Raw genomic sequence first — 26,118 nt, 5'->3', positions numbered from 1 at the left:
TGAAAAAGTCCCGCATCCTCCACTTCCCCGTGGACCAGGCCCCCTGGAGCTCAGGCAGGGGATGGCAGAGGGACTTCCCAGGCTCCCAGTTGGTTCTCCTTTCTCCACTTTTCTTTTAAGAATAATTTTTTTTCCTCTTTCCTGGGTCACTGTATGCGCTGTGTAACATCGAGGACGAGACGTTCCTGGGTGGTCAACGTGTCCCTGGCACACCCCCTGCCTCACCTCATTTGGTCCTCACTACTGTCCACTGCAGGCTCCGCAGTCCAGTATGGCAGCCAGGAGCCACATGTGCCTATTTAAATTTAAATTAATCGAAATAAAAAAAAAATGTGGTTCCCCCGTCACACCAGGCACAGGCCACACCTTGGCCGTCACTGGTGGCTCAGGCACCACAGGGACAGCCTAGGGGCACCCAGCATCACCCAGCGCTCTTTTCGACGGTGCTGTTATCCAGGCTACGGGGACCGAGTGACCATCCAAGGTCCCAGAGCTGTGAGGGGACAGGTGGGAGGGCAGACTCCACATGGCACGGCCAGTGTTCACCCCATGGGTCCTAATGAATCTTCAGTTCGCACTTGGAATAACATCCAAATAAGAGTCCATCTTGGGCTTCCCTGGTGGCGCAGTGGTTGAGAGTCCGCTTGCCAATGCAGGGGACACGGGTTCGTGCCCCGGTCTGGGAAGATCCCACATGCCGCGGAGCAGCTGGGCCCGTGAGCCATGGCCGCTGAGCCTGTGTGTCTGGAGCCTGTGCTCCGCAACGGGAGAGGCCACAGCAGTGAGAGGCCCGCGTACCGCAAAAAAAAAAAAAAAAAAAAAAGAGAGTCCGTCTTGACTGCTGTCAAGGACGTTCACCTTGGTTGTACCCAGGCGTTAATGATTTTCTCCCCCAGTCAGCTCTGAAGCTTGATTTTTAAAAGCCAAGAATCTACTTCCAGTGCTTGGAGTAAACAGGCCAGTTCATAGTTATTGCTTATTTATTTTACTTAAACACTTATTTATTCTGTGACAGGCACTGTTATAAGCGCTTAAAGCTATTACCTCATTTAATCTGAAAGCTCGTCATTCTGACAGACAGTTCTTCCCTCCTGGGATATCTCCGCTAAGGGAAAAGAATCAAGACAAGTTAAGTGGTCCAAGGTAGAAGACAATTTCAGCATTTTGAGAGAGAGCGAAGGAGGGGGAGGGTGTCGGAGGCCGCCAGATTGTGCAGGTTGTTTGAACTGTCCCCCTGGACTGGCGCTGAGCTGACCAAGGGCTCATCCCTGCAGCCTCGCCCACTTGCTGGGCTCTCCTCCTGTCCCCAGTCAGTCTCGTGGTCCTAATTACCTACGTTAAGTGCCCACCGCGTGCATGACTGGACCCTCCCTCACAGCAGGCCTGAGAGGGCACGGTCGTCGCAGTCCTGGAGGATGTGAGAGTTCTAGAGACACGCACATCTCCTCCAGCGAAGTGACACTTAACACGCTCAGTCTAGTTCTTAATCGCCAGCAGTGACTGTTTACAGAGCCCCCGCCCCAGCTGCATAACGTCCTCTTAGGACTTTCAACACAGCTGCTGTCCTCAGCCCGACAGCCCAGCGGGCCAGGCCCCCTTCCCGTTAAAGGAACGCAGAGCAGAGCGTCTGAGCCCCGTGGTTCACCATCCTGCGTCGGGTTAGACCCCTGCCGGGCCCCTGTCGCTCCTTGTCGTCCTGGAGACACCTCACCTCTCACCCCTGTGTAATCAACCGGCTTTTACATTGGCCTATTTAGCTTTGGCCTGTTTGGGTTAAAAATCAGTAGGCAGTGATTCCCAAAAGGAATTTTTTTTAAAATAATGAATCATTTATTTTCCATAAACGATCTTACGACAAAGAGGAAGGGTTGGTGGTTGAGCTGTGCCGTTTGTGGAGATGCTGTCAGTTTACCTGGTGATGAGATGGGCCAGAGAGGTCCTCATCCACCAGAGGTTGTTTCCCGTAAATGTAACAAGTAATCTGCTACATCTTTCAGTCATGTAAGAGTCCCATGAGGAGTTTTGCTCAGGACATAATCCATTTGGGAGTGCTGATTATTTGCCTTTGACTTCTTGGAGGAGGTTAGCACCCAGGAAGTACAGTCACGGGATGTCTCTCCTCTCCTGCGGCAGGTCTCAGCCAGGACATTGTCAGGTTTTCCTCCCTTGTGCTGCTGCGGTGGTGCTTTTCCATGAAGCCAGCTGAGCTGGTTGGCCCTGCTCGGCCTGCCTCTGCACCGGGCACTGGGGGTGCAGTGGGAAAAAGATGCCTGCCCTGCGCCAGGATGTGCGTCCAACTCCCCATCCCCAGTAGTGACCAGCAGTCAGAGAACACGGATGAGCAGCTCAGTGCCCTGCTGGACCCGCAGAAGAGAGGCTGCGAAGGGCCGATTCTGGAATCTTACGGAAGCCCCTTGCACACCCCTGGGGTTGAGCCTGCAGGAAAAGTAGGCCCCTGGTTTGGCTGCTGGTCCTACAGCTGCCCCACAGCAGGTGCTGGGAAGGGTCTGTGGGAGCCGCTTTGGCCCCTAGGCTCCTGGACAGCCCACCACCAGACACGCACACGGACACGCAGACACTGGAGGGGCGCCCGGGCTCTGGTTCAGAATAGCGCCTGGTCATGGCTTTGGTCATGGGTCACGAGGGATGGCATCTATACTGCGTGAAAACACTTCCTCACACTGGAAAAGGGAAAGTGGTGAGCATCTATTATCTACAGTATATTTAAAAGTTTTCCAATTGCTCGTGTTCTTTTATGTCGGTACTGATACTTACAGAGCCGTTTAAATAAAACACTTGCCGGTTTGTAATTATTGGACAACTTGAAATAAGGACGCCTGCAGTCATTCCTGTTGTTTAGCCGGGCCTTCGTGGAGATGGTGCCGGAGGGGGAGAGCCTGGCTTTTCCCCCCCTCTGATTGCAGGCACCGGAAGGGGATGTGTTCAGAGAGATCTTCCAGATGTGGGGAAGCGCGTCTTTGTGCCTGACCAGCACTCGCTACAGCTCCTTACATCTGATGGACGGACGGAAGGGGAAGGCGGTCGCCTCCACTAAAGTGCCTTGTCCTCACAGTGCGGAGGATTCCCATCGGACCGCCCATCAGTTTTGCTGGGAGGTGGTGGCTCACACTGTCTCCACGGCTCTGCAGAGCGAGGCCTGCGGCTGAGTCTCCCAGGGCGGAGATGCGTGCGGGGACAAGAGGCTGGGCCCCTGCGCGGCCGACCCTCAGCCCTCGGGCTCCTGGCCTGGCGGCCGAGAAGCGTCCTTGCAGCTTGTCTTCGCTGCGGCGGCTGCTGTTTCCTGCCTCCTCGCGGCGGGAGCCCAGGCTCCAAACGCCTTCCGGCCCATCCGGGCTCCTCCGGAAGCAGAAACTGTTGCTCCAAGGCCACCACCAGGCCTGACCTCTAACCTGACTCTGGTCACTGCACTCTTAAGTGGTGACTGCTGCCCGGAGCCACCATGACAGGAGGGGCTTAGGGAGCAGGGGTGACGGCAGCCCCGGGCTCTTGTGGATGTTAGTTGGCTAGCGCTGTTGCCCACGTGACCCCCGTGAGCTTCCTCCCGCTCACGGTCCTGGAACCAAAGACGCAGGGCAGGGCCCGGGGCTGCGCCTCCATCTACAGAGTCTGCCTGTTTATTCGCAGGGGAGTCGTCAGCACTGCCTCTTCTGTTTCCCTGTGGAACCCTCAAAAGGGAGACCCTGCCGAAAATGCTCAAGGACAAAGGTGATTCCCCCTCCTCTCTGGGGTCTTCGCGGTGGCGGAGTGTCAGCCCTGGGGACCTACAGGGAGAGCAGGCCTGGGATGGACCGGCCAGGCCGGAAGGTGCGGGGTGCAGCCCTCCCTCCTGCTTCAGATCAGCTCCCATCCACCCGCTCAGCTCAGCTGGGAGCATGCAGAGGGGCACGGAGCCTTCCCCAGGAGGACGGGTGGGCAGTGGCGGGGTGGCGACCCTGGGGCGGGCACGTGTGGAAACCAGTCCAAGCGGGGAGCTGATCTCATCACGCACTCAAAGCAGCGTCCGCCAGCCCGGCCAACCTAGGCTCGCTCCAACTCCATCCCCCCGGGCTCCATCCCAGGGTGCCAGGGACCAACGTGTCCAGGCCCTAGAAGGCTCGTGGCTTCAGCCCCCAGGCTGGTAAAACTCCCTCCAAGCTCTGCCTGCAGCCCTGGCCCTCAGTGCGGGATTCCACATAGACCGCATCCGCGGGGGAGCGTCCAGGGCCAATCCTGCGGGCCACCCACACAAACACGGGAACAAAAGGCGTCCGTGGTACGAAGGAAGGCTGAGTTTTCGGGGTCCTCGTCCTTCCTCTGCCATCTCAGCCTCCTCTACCGCGTGAGCCACTCCGCAGTGTTAAGCAGGGCGCAGAGGGCCGGCCGAGTCCACTGGCACTGAGCCCACACCTCTCAGCTCCCGGCGGCTTGTTCCGGGAGGGCCCTGCAGCACCGGGCGGTCTCCACTACCTGTGCCCTGCAGTGTGTTCCCGGGGCAGTGACGTCTGTCTCCTGGCTTGTGTCCCAATTGTATCCAGGGATTCCCATGGAGAGCTTAACCGTCTACCAGACGATCCCACACCCAGGAATCCAGGGGAACCTCAACAGCTACTATTCCCAGCAGGTGTGTGGGGTTTCCAGGGAGCTGGGGCGGGCAGGGCAGAGGGGCGCGAGCCTCCCGACGCTGGCTCTGCCATCCCCAGCTGTGCCACTGTGAGGAGGCCATCTTTTGGCTCCATCTCTGTATCTGGGAAGTAGGAATAGACCTATCTATAAGGTTTCTACAAGGATTAAAGGAGGTAATTTACACAAAGCCCTTTGCACAGCCTGGGGTCAACAGTGGCCTCGATGTCATTCTTCATGGTGCGGGCACTGGTGGAGCTGCAGGGCCGAGGCTGGAGAGGGGCTGGGCCCACACGGGGAGGGCCTTCAGGGCCCACGGGGGAGTCTGGATTGAATTTGGGAGGCCGCGGGAACCTTTGGAGGCTTCAGGCAGAAGGGTGCACGGTTCTTGTTTGGGCTGACCGAGGTTTTCCACATCTGTATCCAGTAAGGTGCCTCCCCTCCCTCTCCCAGGACAGGCTTCTGCATGCCTGGCTGGTACCCGGAGACCCTGTGAGCACAAACCAAAGCTTTCAGAAAGGCCGAGTGGGCCGGTCTGTCTGCTGTCTGCTCCGTTTCCGGAAGGGATGGGGAGTTGATGGAGAGCCGGGCTGCTGCTGCCTTACTTGATCAGTGCGCTTTGGCCGCACAAGCTAGAGGTGTTGTCCGCTCTCCTGGGCGCTGGGTCCACGGTGCCTGTGTCCTCTGATCTGGGGGCCTGCAGAGCGACCAAGGAACAGCACCCAGCCTCTCCCATCGCACCCCTCTCTAAACAGTTCCCGCCCTGAACTCCACCTCCGTGGAGCCCGGAACGCCAGTATCAGTGGGGACCCTCCTGCTGTGAATGTACCTGGGCTGCCTGGGGCTGCTTGCTGGGGCTCTGGGGTTGGTGGTGACGGGGTGGAGGAGCATCTCTTTGCTCCGCCCCAAGGCAAGGGATTGACCTTGTTCTCTCTGCCTGCAGGGCATTCCTGCCAGCATCACGTTTTTCAGTCCCTCTGGCCTGACACACAGTCTCAAGCATATTCAAGAGTTATCTGGTGACAACATTGACCAGATTAAGGTGAGGTCTTCAGTGGGCTTTTGATCTTTTTCAGATGCTCTTTTTTTTTTTTTTTTAACTTTTAGTAACTAGACTAGAGTTTCCATGTGAAGTCAAAGCACTCCTGACCTCACAGACGCCCTGATGGAAGCTCTGTAGAAAGGCAAGGCTGGACTACCCTGGTGGTCCAGTGGTTAAGACTCTGCACTTCCATTGCAGAGGGCTCGGGTTCGATCCCTGGTCCGGGAAGTTCCACATGCTGCACAGTATGGCCAAAAAAAAAAAAAAAAAAAAGGCCGGGCTTTAGGAGTCCCAGGCCCCTGCTTGCAGCTCCGCAGTGCCACTTCCTGGCTGGTGCTCTTGGACTAGTTACTTAACCTCTCTGAGCCTGTCTCCTCATTTGTAGCATGAGGATAATTATCCCTCTTTGGCTTTTATAGACATGTGTATGGTCTTCCCTGATAGGTTAGTCTCAGGATTAGATGAAAGAATTCAGGCAAAGTCCTTAGCTCAGGGCCTGGCACAGGTATTAGCATCCTTTCCCTTTTTTCCCATCTAACTGTCTTGAAATTATTCTAAAAGTGATTCCCCTTTTCATGTCTTTTAATTCAAAGGAGTTCCATTCGCACACTTTAGGGACTATTTGTTAGGAGTCTACAAGTAGTCACAGCCCTGTGGTGCCTGGGATGGGGATGTTCTTAAAGGGCTCGGGGGGTACTGAGGAGGGGGCGTGGGTATGACTGGGAGCACCCAGGACAGACACTCACACAGCCAGGAGTGAAGGCCCTTACCTTTCATGACAGGTGTGGCTCACAGCACCCCTGGGGGGTCAGGACTGTCTCAGTAGTATAGACACTGCCGGCCCCTCCCTCCACCCCGCCTGGCACGCTCACTCCGGTCGGTGCCAAGAGACGGAGCACGGGCATCAGCACTGAGCTGTCCGGGGCACTGCTCTGGGACACTGTCTGCAGCCCGGATCCAGCCCTGCAGGCAGGCTCCCTGGGCCCGGCTAGGCCTGTGGTGGTGAGTCCGAGAGCGGAGCTCTCCAGACGCCCTCTCTCCTGTGACCAGACGATTTCAGAGGGAATAAAAGGCTCACGGGGAAAAGTCATCTTGTGACCAAACTGCTTCTCCTGAAATTATGTCTGCTGTTTGCTCGTTCCCAATCTCAGGGAGTTTCTTTCTTTCTTTTTTTTTTTTTTTAAACATCTTTATTGGAGTATAATTGCTTTACATTGTTGTGTTAGTTTCTGCTGTATAATAAAGTGAATCAGCTATACATATACATATATCCCCGTATCTTCTCCCTCTTGCATCTCCCTCCCTTCTTCCCTATCCCTCCCCTCTAGGTGGTCACAAAGCACCGAGCTGATCTCCCTGTGCTATGCGGCTGCTTCCCACTAGCTATCAGTTTTACATTTGGTAGTGTATATGTGTCCGTGCCACTCTCTCACCTTATCCCAGCTTACCCTTCCCCCTCCCCGTGTCCTCAAGTCCATTCTCTATGTCTGCGTCTTTATTCCTGTCCTGCCCCTAGGTTCTTCAGAACCTTTTTGTTTTTTAGATTCCATATATATCTGTTAGCATACAGTATTTGTTTTTCTCTTTCTGACTTACTTCACTCTGTATGAAAGATTCTAGGTCCATCCACCTCACTACAAATAACTCAATTTCGTTTCTTTTTATGGCTGAGTAATATTCCATTGTATATATGTGCCACATCTTCTTTATCCACTCATCTGTTGATGGACACTTAGGTTACTTCCATGTCCTGGCTATTGTAAATAGAGCTGCAATGAACACTGTCTTACATGACTCTTTTTGAATTATGGTTTTTCTCAGGGTACATGCCCAGTAGTGGGATTGCTGGGTCGTATGGTAGTTCTATTTTTACTTTTTTGAGGAACCTCCATACTGTTCTCCATAGTGGCTGTATCAATATACATTCCCACCAACAGTGCAAGAGGGTTCCCTTTCCTCCACACCCTCTCCAGCATTTATTGTTTGTAGAATTTTGATGATGGCCATTCTCACCAGTGTGAGGTGATACCTCATTGTGGTTTTGATTTGCATTTCTCTAATGATTAGTGATGTTGAGCATCCTTTCGTGTGTTTGTTGGCAATCTGTATATCTTCTTTGGAGAAATGTCTGTTTAGGTCTTCTGCCCATTTTTGGATTGGGTTGTTTGTTTTTTTGATATTGAGCTGCATGAGCTGCTTGTATATTTTGGAGATTAATCCTTTGTCAGTTGCTTCGTTTGCAAATATTTTCTGCCATTCTAAGGGTTGTCTTTTCGTCTTGTTTACGGTTTCCTTTGCTGTGCAAAAGCTTTTAAGTTTCATTAGGTCCCATTAGTTTATTTTTGTTTTTATTTCCATTTCTCTAGGAGGTGGGTCAAAAAGGATCTTGCTGTGATTTATGTGATAAGAGTTTTCTGCCTATGTTTTCCTCTAAGAGTTTTATAGTGTCTGGCCTTACATTTAGGTCTTTAATCCATTTTGAGTTTATATTTGTGTATGGTGTTAGGGAGTGTTCTAATTTCATTCTTTTATATGTAGCTGTCCAGTTTTCCCCCAAGCTACAGTAATCAAGACAGTATGGTACTGGCACAAAAACAGAACTAACGATCCATGGAACAGGATAGAAAGCCCAGAGATAAACCCACAAACATATGGTCACCTTATCTTTGATAAAGGAGGCAAGAATATACAATGGAGAAAAGACCACCTTTCTTTCTCTTTTAATGTTTCTTTCTTTAAAAAAACATTTTTTTTTTTTTTTGGCCGCACTGCACGGCTTTGTGGGATTTTAGTTCCCCAGCCAGGGAGCGAACCCGGGCCCTCAGCAGTGGGAGCGCAGAGTCCTAACCACTGGACCACCAGGGAATTCCCTAAAAAATAGCTTTATTGAGAAATAGTTCGCATACGATAAAACTCACTTTTTATGAATTACATATGTACCCTTTTAAAGTGTACAATTCAGTGGGTTTTAGTAAATTCACAGAGGCGTGCCACCGTCACCCTCTCGGTCCAGAACATTTCAGAGCCACGAAAGAAACCGCCTATCCATCAGAGTCACTCCCCAGCCCTCTAGCAACCACTAATCTAATCTCTGTCTCTGTGGATCTTCCTATTCTGGACTTTCATGTAAATGGAGTCATACCGTATATAGCCTTTCGAGACTGGCTTCTTCCGCTTGGCGTAATGGTTTCAGAGTTTACCCGTATCGTCATGTGTCAGCACTTCATTCCTCTGTATTGCCAGGTAACAGTCCATTCTATGAATATACCAGAAGTAGCTTCTTGTTGTAGTTTTGGTTTGGATTCCCCTAATGGCTAGTGATGTTGAGCATCTTTCCGTGTGCTGTTGGCCATTTTTATACCTTCTTTAGAGAAATGTCTATTCACATCCTTGCCACTTTTTAACTAGGTTGCCTTTTTGTTCAGTTGTGAGAGTTCTTTTTTCTGGATACAAGTCCCTTATCAGATATGTGATTTGCAGAAACGTTCTCCCATTCTGTGAGTTGTCTTTTCACTTTTTTAACGGTGTTCTTTGAAGCACAAAAGTTTTCTTTATCTAGTTTTTATTTTATTATTTGTGCTTTTCATCATGTATCTAAGAAAACATTGCCTAACGCAAGGTCATTGAAGATTCACTCCTGTGTTTTCTTCTAGTTTTATGGCTTTAGCTCTTACATTTAGGTCTTTGATCCATTTGGAGTTAATTTTTGTTTATGATGTGAGGTAGGGGTCCAGCTTCATTTTTTTTCCTCAGGGAGTTTCTTGAGGGGTGGCTGCCTCATGGGGGGCAGTGTGGGAGCTACAGGAGCCCGAGCTTCTGTGCAACAGCAGCCTCCTTCCTCTCATTCCCACACGCCCTGGGGAGGAGTGTCAGGCCACAGCGTCCTGAGGTTGTGCAAGGGCGGTATCTTGTTCACACTGCCGCCAGCCTGCCTGGGGAGGGGGTGAAGGGGGTGCTGGGCAGGGACTGCCATTGTTGGGGGGCTCACCTTCACAGACCACTCCCAGGCGGGTCCATGTCCGCAGTGTTAGTCCAGAGGGGCATGGCACGTTCTCTCTGCCAGAAGCTGTCGATCTTCTCAGCTCACCCCTGCACTGGCAACTGAGAGGCAGGGTAATTGTGCCCCTTTCACAGATGAGGAAACCGAGGATCAAAAAGGCTAAGTGATTTGTAATGACAGCTAGCAAGGGGCAGAGTCACAACGAAAAATCATGTTCAGCCCAAAGTGAGGCTCTGGATGGGACCATCAGACACAAGCTTGTTTGGAGAGGGGCGTCCTGCTGACGAGGCCCAGGCCGTTGGAGCTTCTAATCTGGGATAACGATGGTCCTACAGGTAGCAGCCACTGATGGTCACTGGGCGTTTGTCTGTGCCAAGCACGGGGCCATGCGGGTGGTTACACGCATTGCCATCTAATCCTCAGAGCAGCCTGATGAGGAAACCTCTTAACCTTTCTGCTTCACGAAGGAGGGGACGGAGGCCCAGAGAGGGTGGGTCACTTTCTGAGCCCACCGTCCTGTGGAGCTGCGATGTGAACCCGACTCTCTGGCTCCGGGCCCTGGTCCTGACCGCTCTGCTTTCCCAGGGCCCAGCCACCGCCCCATGCTGCACGCAGAGCCCCTTTCAGACTTTGTTTTGTGCTCCACCCAGCCCCGCCCGTGGCAGGCGCTGATTGATTCCAGGCCTCTCCTGCGCCCCCCAGCCCGGGCCGCAGGGCTAGCGAGAGCTCGCTCAGGCCGGTGGTGAGGCTATAAAGAGACGAAGGCTTTTTGCAGGCGGTAGAGCTGGGTTCACAGCAGGAGGTGTCATCTCATTTATAAGCTCTCACGTGAGGAGTGATGTCCTAACAGACAGGAGGCAACAGGCCCTGCTCCCCTCGCCCCCTGCTGGTGCACTGAAGCCCCTCTGTCTTCTCCCTGCAGTTCGTGGCCATTGGGCCCACCACAGCCCACGCCCTGGCCGCGCAGGGCCTGCCTGTGAGCTGCACCGCAGAGAGACCCACGCCACAAGCCCTGGCCGCGGGCATCAGGACGGCGCTCCAGCCCCATGGATGCTGAGTCAGAGGCCCCGGCGCCCTCTCTGGGCGGAGCTGCCCCTGTGGGCCCAGGGCCAGGTGCTACCGCGTCCCAGTGGAGCCGGGCATAAGGCAGGGTGCTCCTGGGAAACCGCCCCCTCACACTCCTGCCTCGCGCCTGGGGGAGCCCCCGCCAACACCGAGGCTGGGCCGGGACCTGGGGCCACGTCAGGCCCACGTGCGCCTGACGTCCCTTCGTGGAGTCCAGCTCGGCCCCCCGCCCGGCGCACGCGGCTCCTCTGGCAGCAGAAGGAAATCAAATAAAGTGCACTGCCCACTCATGCTGACTGTGCCTTGTTACTTGCTGTCTGTGGTTTCAGTGCAAAGCTGTGTTTGGCGCCCACGTTCTGAGAACTGACGAACCTGGTGTGAATAATAAAGTTTGCTGTGTGTGAAGGAGTTTTACTCATCTTACAGAAGGACCTCGAAATTCCTGCTTTGTGGACAACTGTAATTCGAATACAGGGAGGCTTTCCTTCAGAGACAGGAAAACCGCATCAGTCAGCCGGGCTTCCCAGAGGCTGGGGAGGCTGATTTACTTCGAGGGGCTCCCGTGCAGAGGCAGGGCCTGCAGGGAGGTTTCGGGAATCCGTCCCCGAACTTTATTCCCATTTTTTTTTTTTTTTTTTTTTTTTTTTGCGGTACGCGGGCCTCTCACCGCTGTGGCCTCTCCCGTTGCGGAGCACAGGCTCCGGACGCGCAGGCTCAGCGGCCATGGCTCACGGGCCCAACCGCTCCGCGGCATGTGGGATCCTCCCGGACCGGGGCAGGAACCCGTGTCCCCTGCATCGGCAGGCGGACTCTCAACCACTGCGCCACCAGGGAAGCCCTATTCCCATTTTTATAAGCTTGGCCTGGTTTCTGAGCTGGGTTGAATGAAACCCGTGTCTGTCTGTCAGTCACGTGAGCTTGTGGTAAGAAAGATCCCTGTGCTCCCCTCACAGGGCGGGTCCCGTTGGAAGGCGTTTTCTGCTGAGCGACTCCAGCCCCGTGCAGGGGCTTTGCCTCTCCGATGTCCATTCCCGTTAACAGCCCTCAGGAGTGGATGCCACTAGTATTCCCATTTCTCTGGTGAAGAAAAGGAGACTCAAGAAGTTAAGTGACAGCTAGTGAGTGACAGAACCAGGATGAATTTAGAAGGGGTTTGCGGACTCAGCACGTAGACCAGGACCGGTGACGTTTATACACCACCTCACGTCGGATGGACATTAGCTCGAGGCGGGGACCGTCCGTTCCTGACATGGCGGCATGGGAGGGGTGTGTCCAGGGGTCGGGCTGCAGGGCTGCCTTAGGTGGTCTGCCCACCACTTTGGTGGTGCTGAGTGCAGGGGGCATGCGCAGTACTCTGTTTTTGCTCCCGGCTCTTCAGAAGTGGCAGTTGGGTTTTGGGGTCTTTTTGTATCTTGTTGCCCAGAATTTGCCCCAACGGTACATGCACGCAGTTATTTTTAGTCCCTTATAGTTTCTTTGTATTTCGTTGCTCAAGGAGACGTTTGTCCAGGTGCAAGCACTGCAGCAAAGGGTCCCAGGGCCCAGGTCCCAGCCTGTCTGGGTCCCATAAAAGACTGTCCTGTGGGGTCGACGATGCCCGGACTGGGTGAGCCGGTCCCCTGATCACGTGCTTGGGGGTCAGGGCAAGGTCAAGTTGCTATAGAAACAGTGGTTTCTGTACTTTTGGCTAAGGCAGAGTTGCAAGCAAGCACAAACCTTTAGCATTATGAACAGAACTGAAAATTATAAAGCTATGTATAAAAATCCTTTTAATAATGCTGAACCACAGGAGTCTGCTTTGTTACTTTACTAATTGCAATGAACATAGTTTTCCTTTCCTTTGTAATTGTTTCCTTTTCTTTCCATTATTCTCAAGGATTGAAGCCACTGCCGTGGCCTCAGAGCCCTTCTGAGACCAGAGGTGTGGCTGACGCAGGAAGCAGAAGGGAATCTGTTCTGACCTGGGGCGGAGCCGCGTGCGTGCCTCACCGTATCACTGAATATGTGCAGGACCGCGGGCCGGGAGGGGGAGGCTCGTCCTCTCCAGTAGAAAACAAAGGTAGAATTGGACAAAGTGGTTACAAACAACCATTTCAGGGCTCTGGAATTTGACCTGAGTCAGACAACAAATCGAGAAGCATTTATTCTTGAAAACCCGCCCTTTGGGTTAGACCAGCGGGAGTGGCCTCGTGGCCTAGAGATGCCCCTTATCCCTGTGCACCCACTGCTGGGACCCTAGATTCGGGCAGGGGGAGAAAACCAGGGTTTTTTCAGTGCAAAGTGGTGAACCCTGTAGGAAGGGAATGGGAAAACCTGCAGCGTTGCTAGTCTGAGCCTGTGGTCCCAGTCGGGATGAGCCGCAGACCAATCAGAAATGGAACGGGGGACCTCGTGGGGACGAGAGCGCCACAGAAGGGCTGACTGGGTTAGCCGACTGGGGGGAGTGCTTGTGTGCAGCGCAGTGCCGGCCCGACGCAGATCAGGGGGATGCAGGGTGCGGGCCAGAGGGAACTGGTGGGGCCACGGGTGTGTCCTATAACCGATCGTGGCGTTGGTCGCACAGGGAGGCCATTTGTCCCGGAGGATTGCATAAAATAATTTGGAGAGCGCTGCGTTATACACACGTTTTTCTCTGTAATATCAAAGTGAAGTAGGTTAGACCACGAATCAGGAACTCTGGCTGCCCATGAGAACCACGTGACGTGCTTCTGCAAAGGGAGTTGCTTCGCCCACCCTCATTCTACTTAATTGTTTCCTAGGGCAAAGCCCAATCAGCAGGCATTTTAGAAGCCCTCCAGGTGGTTCCCATCTGCAACCACGTTTGAAAGCCATCGCACCTGGCCAGGGTGCAGTCCCCGGTCGAGTCTAGAAGCTGGAAAAGTACGAAACAGGCGCGGGGCAGCGGAGGAGGAGACGAGAAACCCGGCTGGAAGCAGGCGGGGAGACAAAGGTGAGAAAGGGTGCGTGGGCTGCAGGAGAGGGGCCGCATCACCCCACGGGGGCAGGGACAGGAGGGGGCCCAGGGAGGGTGAGAGCGGGGCTGGGCCCAGGCGACAAGGGTTTGCGAAATGTCTTTCATCCGCACGGCAGCCTGAAGTGACCTTTTGGAGAGGAGGTGACCAGGGTTTAAGGAGAGGCGGGGCAGGTTTGGAAAGATGGAGATCAGGTTGGGATTTGGAAGGGTTGCTGCCGACTCAGTCCTTCAGAGGGAGGTGAGCCAGGCATCGAGGGTGCAGGTTTCCCGGCCGTCGCTGTGAGTGGGGAACCTGGGCTTTGGCAGCTGGGCTGGGGACTCCTGTTAGCAGTTTAGAACGTGAGGGCTGGGTAGGCAAACGAGTTTTAAAGTGATTGAGGGGCTTTCCTGGTGGCGCAGTGGTTGACAGTCCGCCTGCCGATGCAGGGGACACGGGTTCGTGCCCCGGTCCGGGAGGATCCCGCACGCCGTGGAGCGGCTGGGCCCGTGAGCCATGGCCGCTGAGCCTGCGCGTCCAGAGCCTGTGCTCCGCAACGGGAGAGGCCACAACAGTGAGAGGCCCGCGTACCACAAAAAAAAAAAAAAAAAAAAAGTGACTGGGGAAGGGCCCCTGGTTCTGCAGATACTGGGGACGGCAGAAGGCAGCGTCTCAGTAACTTTCAGCTCTGGAAAGTTAAACCCAGAGAGGCCACACGTGGTTCTGCTCACCCTTTCCCAGCGGCTGACAGTTCCTCCTAAGGCCCAGAGTTATGCTGGTTCGTTGTCTGTGGGCTGGTAGAAGAGTGAATGGCAACCTCAGGACAGGAGCTCGACAGGCACAGGTCCAGCCTGGGGAGGGTTAGCTTTGAGGTTGTGGAGCCGGCATGAGGCACGAGTCCCACATGACCCTGATAGAGCCCCCAGCCCCAAGTTTCCTGTGTCCTTGAAGATCAGAAGGGACAGGAGATGAGGTGGGAGAGGACCGATGAGGGAGCAGACACTGGACAGAGGTGCCGTAGAGGGTTCGCCGTATTCTGCGTTCGCCCTTTACGTGGGCCCTTGTGCGCCCACCCCAGCCAGTGCCGCGGAGTGTTGGTGCAGGAAGACCTTTGGGAAGAGAGTAAAGCATCACGCGGGAATCTGCGCGCCCAACCAGTGCTGGGCCTCGGGCCCGGGGTGGTCAGCAGTGAGTTGAAGTTGTTCCCTTTGGACCTTAGAGCTGAGCTCATAACTATGGGATGCGTTCTCAGGTGCTGTTCCAAGTTTTAGATGCTGTAACTCATTAGTTACGTGTAATAACTCACCTAACGAGTTAAAATAATGGCTCCGCGCCAACTATTAGGTTAAATGTTGATGCAATTATGTTAATTGTGAATGGAAGGTAAAATAAAAACATTGCGATGTATATGGTTTTTTAGAAAATAAACTAGCAGGAGATCATTTTACTAAAAATTCTAATGTGTAACATATTCTTACCAATAAGCAAAATAATGCTCTTCAGGATTCACTGCTGTGTCTGAGAGGTTTATCTGGTGCAAAGGTGACGTCGGGTCATGACCCCTGACACCTAATGAGTCTGGGCCATGTGCTGGGAACCTGGGGGTCAGAGACAGCACGGCTCCTGCCCTCAAGGGGCTGCAAACGCTGTGAAGGGACAAAGTCAGGAGGCAGCTGAGCTCAGCAGAGCCGGTCTGTACCTCACTCGGCAGGACTGTGGCCGGGGGAGGAGGGCAGTCCACAGCTTCGCTCTCCGAGGCTCTGTCGCCAGGAGCCTGACAGCGGAGTCCCAGGATGGCCGTCTTCGAAACCGAGTCGCCTGCCTTTTGTGTCAGTGTCATTGATTGTCATATTTTCCTTCAGAGATTGTATTTAAAACATTAGATTTTTTTTTTCTTTAAATCCATTTCTTACAATTGTCAGAGGTTCTTGGCTGGGCAATGGTGTCACGTGACTTCAGCTCTCGGTCATACCTCTCTGCCCCTCTCCCGAATCCTTACCCAATCCTTCCCTCCCCAAACATTTTATAAATGAGAAGGGACATGGCACCAGGGCTGACCGGGCTGACCATCAGCGCCCGGTGTGCACCAGCTCCAGGCAGGAGGTGCAGGCAGCACGCAGGCCGCCAGACTGGGCTCCTGGGGTCCCACCCTCCTCACAGGTTTAACTTTCCCAAACTTGAAACATTCGCTTTACCTCCTGGAAAATCGTTCCTCGGTGCCAGATAAAGTGAAAAACATTTTGGAAAGGGCTGCAGGTTAACGATCCTGACCTGCACCCCACGGCCAGGTCAGCCAGGAGCTCCACACAGCTCAGCTTCCCCATCCCCAAGGCCACGAGGGAGAGGACACCCCGAGAGCTCCCCAGCTCAGGCAAGAGGAGGTCAGCTCGGCCCGTCCTCTGGGTGAACAGAGGCAGAGACTCATTCACACAGTCTTCAGTCTGCAGTGCTGTGGAATTAGCCAGCGGAGGGTAAACTCAGTGAGGCCAAGTGACAGCAAAGCAGCACAGAGCCACCTGGCTGAGAACATTCTACTTATGAGCTCACAGCCCCAAACAGGAAGGCGAAGAAACCAAGACTCTACACGCACTGCCTCTGTCGTCTCAAACCCTCCCGCTGTTCCTGACCTCACCTGGGGTGTGGCCACGGGGCAAGGGATGACCCCGCTCAGCACAGAGCCCCAGGATCCCATCTGGGGAGGTTTTAGCCACTCTTACCCTCGTTGCTCACTTCAGTGCCCTAGTCACCCTGCAGCTAAGACAGATGACACAGCACATCAGTAAGCCTCTGGCCATGGTGATCATAATCTTGAAGTCAAGCCTCTCAATTATCATCCTGCCGTCAAGCACACACCCGGGCAGAGAAGCGCTGGGGGCAGTGAGTGTGCCCTCACCGTGCCCAGCCACTTAGCAACCTCAATATGCCTCCTTCAGTGGAGAGAGCGTGAGCCCAAACTGCAGAGCCTTCTGCATGTAAAACGTTGATAAATCTTCCTAAGCTGCTCCAGGGTGGGTAAAGTGTTTATTTGTGGATGAAAAGGGACTGAAATGCGAAGTCTAGAGAGAAGGAAGTCAGAAGGACACATAGTGGGAGAACTCTTTTTCCCCCTTTCACAGGCAGTAACGTGCAGTTGCAAATCACAGACAGACCTACATTTGAGCCAGTGGCTTTGCTCCCAAACCCTGGGCCTCCTGAAATATGTTCACTTTCAGAGTCAGGCTTAAAAATCTCCTGTGGGAATAACTAAGGGAATGTCTTTTTTCCAAAAATGTTGTGTGTGCAATGCTGAGAATGTGCAAACCCACTTTGTAAATGATATGTGTTTTAGGGGAAAAAAATCAGTTCTCCCAAAGACAAGTAGGTCATGCCATCTTAGTATTTAAGGAAATTCTAGAAGCTCCCCACCAAACCCTTCCCCTGGCTCCAAGGTGGAGAGTGTCCTGCACAGACAGACCAGGAGCCACCTTCGCCAGGAACCCCTCTCCCTTATTCTCTCTTTATTGTAGGTCACACGCCTCCCTCAGCTATTTTTCTTCTGAAATCCAACTGATTTCCTCAAAATCCAATTTACCTGGAATAAGCAATTTGGTTAATCAAACACTGTGAACCTTGAGAAGCCAGTCCCTTCAAAGGCTTGGTAATCACTGGAGAGGAGAGAAGTAACTCCCTGAGAAAAGCCAACGATTCCAATGGTAAGCAACACCTCCCTGAGTCCAGGCGTCCTGAGCTGCATGAAACCAAATCAAAATAAATTAAAAATAAAATGAATTGTAGGGAACAAGACCCTTCAGTAATAAATCCCCCGCTCCTATGATCCTAAGAAGGATCTCATTGTCATCTAGAGGGAGACCTGACTTCCAGATATGCCATCTTCCGCCAGAGCTCAAGGGAGGGACAGGCAGGTCCTGGAGCTTTGAGACCCATCAGGACGCAGGCTGTGTGACATCAGCCCTCAGAACACCAGCTCCCAATCACAGACTTCTCAATTCTGTCCTGCATTTAGGTTTATTTTCGCCTCCCAGGAAATGCAGAATGTCTAGATGAAATTTTTGCATCATTTTGTTCTAAGTCTTGCAGCTTTGCCTGTTCTGGTTTCCCTCAGAGAAAATAGTTAAGGTTTGTCTTCTAATCAAAACATAGTTTGAGATTTTGATAAAAAGATGGAAGAAAAACCCTGCCATGTAGGGGGAGTCAGTGTCCTTAGACCCAAGAGTTATGGCCACATGGTGGACACTATGTAGCCACTTATCACAACTCAGATCTGTGTTCACTGACATATATTGATCTGATTAAGTAAATTGATAAATAGAACTGACATATATAATTGATATATATAACTATATATTGATACATAATTTTTTTTTTTTTCTGGCTGTGCCACATGGCATGCGGGATCTTAGTTCCCTGACCAGGGATTGAACCCGTGCCCCCTGCACTGGAAGCACAGAGTCTTAACCACTGGACCGCCAGGGAAGTCCCTATAACTATATACATAGTTTTATAAATGACTCTATATATAAAACATACAATTGACATATATGTCAGTGCTATGTCTGGTTATTTATGTTATACAGAGAGCATACAACTGACAGTATAGTTGAGAACTGTATACTGACGTCGATAATGTACCGTGCGGTGAGAAGAAGCTAGAGTTTGGTTCTGGTCACGTTTCTCTGATCACAAGGTATGGAGAGCCTGCCAAGCCAGTTCCACTAGACGAGGGGGTTCATTTGGCTACGTGAGGCTCCTCGCGGAAGCCCAGGGGCAGGAGAGGAGCAGAATGGACCTCACGGGCACAGGCGTGGGGACTGGCAGCCAGCAGGCTCCAGGCCATCTCTCTCTGGCTCTGTGTAAATGTCGCGTATCATAGTCACATGGGAAGTACAGGATGCCGGCGTGACACCTTACGTCATATCATTCTGCCTTTCATCTTCTTAGTTTTTGTTTTACAGAAAGTTTTTAGCTTCCGATCAAGAGCTAATTTCAAATTTAATAAAGAACGAGACCACAGCTGAAAAGTGTGAATGCTGCCTGGGTAAATGTGATAAGATTAAAGGGTTATTGCTAAGTTTTAAGGCACAATAATGGTAGGTCAGATGCTTTTCTTTTTCTTCAGTCTGTCTTGGGAGGTGAGGCCGGGGTACAGACTCAGGAAGCAGAAGGAAGGCCTCAGAGCTGAGCAGGAATGAGGCGCGGCTGCAAGACAGCTGCGCCCTGGGAGGGGCGGCAGGGCCCTCACCCCGGCTGAGGCCAGGTTGCAGAGACCCGCCAGCCTGGGTGCATGGAACACCAGGGTCGGGGGGACTTCACTGAGCAGGACAGTGGCAGTTTCTGAGCAGGGAGGGGCAGTGTTTGGCCGGGAAACAGAAGCTGAGGTGGGGCCTGCGGTGACACAGAGAAGGCAGCCGGGGGCCTGCCCCGGCCTCCGTGCCCGGGGCGGAGGCTGGCCACCTGTGCAGACCAGATGGGCACAGTCTGATCACACACACAGTTTTGTGGTTGCTGCTTTTCCTTCCTCTGGCCACCCAGAAATAAGTCGTGGGCCCTCCCTCGGCCTGAATCCTAGTAGTAGAACCACATTTCTTTAAATTGCTCAAAAAGAGGCCGGAGCCAAACTGAAAGAACTCTGCACACAACTGTTGCCATAGAGACCTGTGCATGAATCTGGTTGTCCTCTTCCTTCACGTCACACAGAGGAAGAATGATTTCAGTCCAGTGACATAAAGAAATGGCCTCAGCGTGGACTTTGATGGTTCGGATCTTTCGGAGTTGTAAGCACATCTTTCTGTGCCTTAAGAAGTCCAGAATTTATATTGGGAATGCTCAAAGCATCTCAGTTACAGAATTAGGTCATCATGGGGGTTTCTGTAATGACAGCTGTATTTCATTCTTGGAGCTTTAAAAAACATCTTAAATTTAACCTGCTGTGAATTCTCTAAATTCAAAAATCATTCCAGTTAGTGAATCGCACCTTTAGCTGGACATGTCACACTCTTCTCAGTGGTAAACCTTTCCAAATATATTGAATATTTGGTTGCTAAGGAATGTAACTGCTTGTGATGCTTTGTGCATTGTGACCTCAAAAGTATCTAACTCAGTGGATTTATTCTATTGCATGCCGACAATATACCGAATATTCAGGGCAAGGAACAAATAAGGACTGCTTAGGGCTTCCCTGGTGGCGCAGTGGTCGAGAGTCCGCCTGCCGATGCAGGGGACACGGGTTCGTGCCCCAGTCCGGGAAGATCCCACATGCCGCTGAGCCTGCTCATCCGGAGCTTGTGCTCCGCAGCGGGAGGGGCCACGACAGTGAGAGGCCCGCGTGCCGCCAAAAAAAAAGGACCGCTTAAAATAATTCTATGCTGTTTCAGAGCATGAAATCAGCATTTGGATCTTAAAATGAAATTTTAAGATAACAAAATTACAAAATATTCATAGGACAGTGGGTAAAGTCACCTGGGTAAAATTTGGGAGTCCCGGGCTGTATCCCTGCTTCAACCTAGGCTGTCTGAATTGGGGTGAACTGCTTCAACTCTACTCCAGTTTCCTCATTTGCAAAAACGGGGCTGGTGGTGGAACTAGGTGATTCTAAAACCCTGGAATAAAGAAGAATCCAATAATAAGCATCATGATTTTTTTCTTTAAAAAGAGAGGATATATTAATTAGGCTAGGAAAATGATTCGGGACAATCCATGGGCCCCTAACATGTAAAAGAAAAATCTTTAGACTATACAGGAAGGAGAAGAAAAATAAGATGTTGATGTGAAGAAGACTGCATGGTTTTTGTTTTGTTTTTGCTTTTTTTTTTTTTTTTTTTTTTTTGCGGTACGCGGGCCTCTCAACTGTTGTGGTCTCTCCCGTTGCAGAGCACAGGCTCCAGACGCGCAGGCTCAGCGGCCATGGCTCACGGGCCCAGCCGCTCTGCGGCACGTGGGATCTTCCCAGACCGGGGCACGAACCCGTGTCCCCTGCATCGGCAGGCGGACTCTCAACCACTGCGCCACCAGGGAAGCCCCCTGTTTTTGCTTTTGATGAGCACCAATGGGCTGGGAGCTGCAGCGAAGATGTGAAAGAGAAATCGACTCCTGGGGTTAAATCTAGAGGTGATTCAAGGCCTGGGGAGTCGTTGCTTTGAGCAGAGGCCACTCGGATGGATGCTGCAAGTCCTGCTTTCTCCTGGAATCATGGCAGAACAGCACGGATGGCTGGGGCCCACACTGAAAGCTGTCTCTGTCGTTTCCTGTGACTTAATGGTAATAGAACACATTAAAACTTGTTTGGCTCTCAGAAAATCAATACCAGAGATATGACAGTGACAAGGACCAGGCCCAGACAGAAGATGAACGGGGAAGAAGCTACCCCAGATTGATTTCAGAAGGATTTCCTGGCATCCCAAGTCCCTGGACGATGCCTTTTATGACCGAAGAAAGCGGTTCATTTACTTCTTCAAAGGGTCTCTCGTAATAGAAGGCTTTCCAGCCTCGTGTTGCTTCTGTCACCCTTGACTGCAATTTGTCAGATGACCAAGTTCTTAGTTAAAAGCTGTTTTCAATTACTGCAGACCTATATATACGGCCATGGCAGATCATCCCATCATACAGAAAATTATTAAGAACTTCAAGCCCAAAAAATTTGGTGCAAAGCCACAGATGTGCTTACCTCATTGCTATAAATTAACCTAAAAATCAATGACTTCCAGAAAAGCCAGTCTTAACTTTGCTTTGCAAGTGTTTGCATCGATGTGAATAGAAATCAAGTCCTTGACCCTTATCCGATGAAGATTATTAAGGTTTTTCCGGATATAGAGCCACAAAGCCATTCTGTCGATGTACACTCAGCACTCCTGCACTCACCACTTGCCTTCTTCTGCAAAGGCAGCACGTGCTGGAAAGTTGGCAATAGCAGGGACGAATAGATTCCTGGCTGCCTTCAAATGGCTTATTTCCCAAGCAGTCTAGCTCAGAGCAGTGGCTTGACGTCTGTGACGTCGATTCCTGCATCCTGAACTCGTAATGAGAAAAATAGGCAAATGGAGAGCCAGAGGATTTCTAAGAGAAAAAGTCCGATTTCTTTTACAAAGAAAACCAACCAGATTTTTAGTAACTGAAGCAAATATGCCTCCTTAACTTAAAACCCAATGGGAAAAGCATTACTTGAGCTTTTAAATTACTTGATTGGAAAATCAAATTTCTCAACAAATAATTTTACAAAAATTTTAGGAAAGGTTAGAAAAAGCATCCTGAGGAATCCCTGTCTGCCTTCCAATCTGTCTAGGGCTCTGTAGCCACGTTCCCAACACCCACCGTCTGTCCCTCCACCCACCTCGGCCCCAATTTCACTGGGAGATAGGAAGGCAGCCATAGCCATGGGTCCAATCACGGGAGATGCCACTCACCCCCTGAACCCCAAGGGCATGGAAATAATTTTACTGCACTGAAAACTCAGGGATTCAATGGAAAAGATCACAGAATTTGAATTAACTACACTCCAAAATCCCTGTCCTAACAATTTATCTTTTTCTAATACTTGACAGTGTACAAGTTTTTTTTTTTTTTTAAAGATGTTGGGGGTAGGAGTTTATTAATTAATTAATTTATTTTTGCTGTGTTGGGTCTTCGTTTCTGTGCGAGGGCTTTCTCTAGTTGCGGCAAGCGGGGGCCACTCTTCATCGTGGTGCGCGGGCCTCTCACTATTGTGGCCTCTCCCGTTGTGGAGCACAGGCTCCGGACGCGCAGCCTCAGCGGCCATGGCTCACGGGCCCAGCCGCTCCGCGGCACGTGGGATCTTCCCGGACCGGGGCACGAACCCGCGTCCCCTGCATCGGCAGGCGGACTCTCAACCACTGTGCCACCAGGGAAGCTCCCAAAAGGTTTTCGTGTGTATTTCTCTCTTGCTCTTCACAACTGTTGTCAGTGGCAGGACAGATAGTGCTGTGCACGTTTCTAGATAAAGAAACTGAAGTTCCCTAGTTGTGTCTGGCCAAAGGTCGACCGCCACTGTCGCCCTTGACCCTCCTTCTCCTCATCTCAGCCTAGCGCCCTTGCACTCTCTCCATTCACGTGGCGCTCTTCTGTTTGAATATACACACCTGCATCCCAAATGGCCCTGAACAGAACAGCTTCGCTGTAATTCCTATAACGTGCGCCTCCCTCTTCAAGGCAGGAAACACTTTATATGACGGCTTATTTATGTTCCGAGGGTTAGACTACCAAAATAAGACTCCTGAAGCTAACTGGATAACTTTATTTTTCCTGTGTCAGTTATCTTAGGCATCATGCTCCTTTAACTTTTACGTAATACATAATATGGCCACCGTTACCTGTTCTTAACATAAACAAACCCCCCAAAGTCATATGTAATAAGGACAAAATTTGGGCACTGAAGTTAAACTGAAAAAGAACTCGCAACGATCAGGCCACAAATACCCCATACTTCTAAAGACACAGCTAAAACACAGGCACTTTAAAAAGCTTTAATTTAAATTAAAATCAGCAAATGACAAAACATTTTAAAAGGACCTTTTCTTCCCCTGTAGGAACTTTCATGTTATTGCTCTGACAAATGAAGAGAGCTGGAATTGATGTCTTCTTGCTTAAAAGCACATCCTCTTCTTGACTGAAAGGCTGTCTGCTAAGGAGAGAGGTAAGATGAGCGACTCTAATACCATGAACTCCAGCTTCTTTCTGCCTGAGTAGAATATCCTTTGGAATTCATTAACCCCGAAATTAGATATAATCAATGGACATGTCCGGGTTTAACTAACAAGAGTTTTATTCTGTGTGTGTGCTTGCCACAAGGGGAAACAGAATGACAGCTGTCCTGATATGGGACATCGTTGATTTTGTACAACTGCTTTACAATTTAGGCAAAACTTTCAATGCTTCAGTGATTAGCTGATGCAAATCTGTCCCGAGGACAATGCAAACTGCATAATTACAAGGAAGTGGACAAACGGCAAGTGATAATTCTGCCAGGCTGTGACAGCTGTCAAGTCACCAGTGAAAACATCTGAAAATCTCAGTGTACGAAAAGGAGTAAAAATTCAGCTTAAAACAAGTTTATTCCAAACAGTTTTCTAGTCTAGTTCAGATTTCTTCAGAAGGGTGTGGCTAGTGAGTGGAGGGGGGCTGCACAGTGAAAATCATCTGCACGTGGCACCAAGGGGGCGTCGGCAGCAGCATGTCTTCCCACACTCAGGCCAGGCCAGTGGACTTGGTGGCGGGGCAAGCTCTCGTCTACAGAGGCATCGTGCACGTAAATCCAAACCATCAACCCAACAGGAAAGAGTATGCTGGATCTGTAGATTACATTATCTTTTTGAAACTGAGATTAATTAACTATGACAAGTACAGCCTTGCATGCTGCAGGCACTGGAAAAATAGAGTATGTTTTAAGCAACTGGACAAGAGCCATGTAGCAGCAAGTAGTAAGTATAATATTCTAGTGAGAATTTAGTGGATGGTAGAATTTTAATGTTTTAATATTCACTTTGTAAAATTTATTAATTAAACCAGTTCACATCAAAACTCAATGTGAAGAATGTGAAATAGAAAACTACAAAGACATTTTAAATAAATAATTTATTTATTCAAAATAGTTTTCTTACCTTATTCACAGTTTCAAGTTTAAAATGAAAAAAAAAGGGGGGGGAGTACCAATTCTTCATCAACTGTCATACAAAGTCAGAGAAAAGCAGATCCGTTCAGAACATGCACTACAGAGAGAACTGCACAATGGCTAGTCTTCGAAAAATCCTGTACCGAAGCTTAAGAAGGGCAGGCTTTTTCTGTGCAATTGAGAAGGGAACACTGTGGATGTACAGGAAGTTTCTTTAACTGACCTGAACCACTGAAATCATTTGGATAAAAGTTCCCTTGACCAAAGTAACATTTATCCAAGATAATTATCTGTTAAACCCATTTAGCTTAACATACTTCAAAAATATTTAAAAGTGTTAACTGGGGCTTCCCTGGTGGCTCAGTGGTTGAAAGTCCGCCTGCCGACGCAGGGGATAAGGGTTCGTGCCCCGGTCCGGGAAGACCCCACGTGCCGCGGAACGGCTGGGCCCGTGAGCCATGGCCGCTGAGCCTGCGCGTCCGGAGCCTGTGCTCCGCAAAGGGAGAGGCCACAACCATGAGAGGCCCGCGTACTGCAAAAAAACCAAAAACAAACAAACAAAAGGTGTTAACTGCCTCACAGCAAGTCTATTAATACTGAGGTACCACATGCTTCTCAAAGAAACCAATGTGGGAGCTCTGGGTCTGATTCTGATGTTGGCACCTCCAACGAGGAAGCCAAAGAACTCAACCATGACTGTCTGCCACGGGAAATGAGAACTCTGTTTCCACTGCCGTGCCTGTTTTAAGTGGATATTTCCCTCATATTTAATGAAACGAAGCACCAAATGGACACACTAGCTCCCGAGTGCAGAAGGCACTGACAGCATCTCTGCGGATGCAGCCCCAGGCGGGAGTCACTGAAGAGCACCGCCGTCTCCGCCGCTGCCCCGAGCCAGCTGGTCCAGCAAATGGACGAGGACGTCGATTCTTTCCAGGAGAGATGCGTTTTTGTTCGCAGTAGCTCTTAGAAGCTGGGAGTAAATCTGCTTGTTGGTTTTGAGGACTACATCTTCTTCAAGGTTACTACTGGGTTAAAAAGAGAGGGAGATGAAGCAAAGAGTGATGCCCACCAACAGCTGTGAGAGAAATCCGAACGCTGGACACGGGCAGCCCTGCCACCACTTTTCACGTGGAAGCAGGTGTTCTATTAATGCCGACTCCACTGACTGCTTATGGGCCTGTTTTTAAACATTTATTTCAAACGTCAATTAAAGCCAATGATTATTCTTTTTATAAATATTGGACTACCTACTATGTACCAGGAACCACTCGTGGTCATGAACAAAACAGGCCCAGAGCCCCGGCCTCCATGGAACCCACATTCTACTGAGGGAAGAGCGGGGGGAAGACACGTCGAGACGGTGAAGAGAACAGACTGAGATGCCACGTGCTGTGAAGAAAACACAGCGGGGCCAGGCGAGGGCGAGAAGCCACGCGGTGCAGCTCCCGGGCCCACACCTAGAGCGACTGCGGACTGCTCCCCTGGAGCGAGCACCGCCGGAGACGGACGCACTGCCCCTCATCTAGCTGAAATGATGCGCAGCTCCCGTGTGAAGAGTGCCCCTCAGCTGGAGGGTTCTAGAGGGAATTTCCATTTCAAAACTGTCTTAACAAAAATTTCTTACGTTTGCAGTTTATTTTGAAAATATCTCCCCAGTAGGGTAGGTCAATGGATTATATTTATGTTACTGAAAAAGACTAGTAATCGCACGGCAGTTCATTTCTGGCATCCTTTTTATTTTTTGAGTCCGGATATAATAAACGCAGAGCCCTGGCCATACAAACAGAGAACAGCTGAGAGTGCGCACATGCACACGAGA

The 26,118-nt window shown here is 51.0% G+C and overlaps 2 protein-coding genes across 4 annotated transcripts in view; one reads left to right on the top strand and one right to left on the bottom strand.

Moving 5' to 3' along the window:
• The window catches only part of UROS (uroporphyrinogen III synthase), a 35,255-nt gene extending 23,695 nt beyond the window's left edge, over positions 1-11,560 (top strand). Inside the window, exons 6-9 of one of the 2 annotated variants that reach the window (XM_082637937.1) lie at positions 3,646-3,726; positions 4,536-4,621; positions 5,564-5,662; positions 10,585-11,560. In XM_082637937.1, coding sequence (XP_082494063.1) covers positions 3,646-3,726; positions 4,536-4,621; positions 5,564-5,662; positions 10,585-10,719 — 401 coding nt within the window. In that variant the 3' untranslated portion in view covers positions 10,720-11,560. The remainder of the gene's footprint in view (positions 1-3,645; positions 3,727-4,535; positions 4,622-5,563; positions 5,663-10,584) is intronic. The other variant, XM_082637936.1, reaches the window with a different exon arrangement.
• A 12,690-nt stretch (positions 11,561-24,250) lies between these two features.
• EDRF1 (erythroid differentiation regulatory factor 1) overlaps positions 24,251-26,118 on the bottom strand; it is a 40,108-nt gene continuing 38,240 nt past the window's right edge. Inside the window, exon 25 of one of the 2 annotated variants that reach the window (XM_082630475.1) lies at positions 24,251-25,324. In XM_082630475.1, the coding sequence (XP_082486601.1) occupies positions 25,153-25,324 (172 nt within the window). In that variant the 3' untranslated portion in view covers positions 24,251-25,152. The remainder of the gene's footprint in view (positions 25,325-26,118) is intronic. The other variant, XM_082630476.1, reaches the window with a different exon arrangement.

This window comes from Mesoplodon mirus (assembly GCF_964341445.2).
Source record: "Mesoplodon mirus genome assembly, chromosome: 2".
In the NCBI taxonomy this organism is placed as follows: Eukaryota; Metazoa; Chordata; class Mammalia; order Artiodactyla; family Ziphiidae; genus Mesoplodon; species Mesoplodon mirus.
This window is presented reverse-complemented; position numbering and strand designations above follow the sequence as displayed.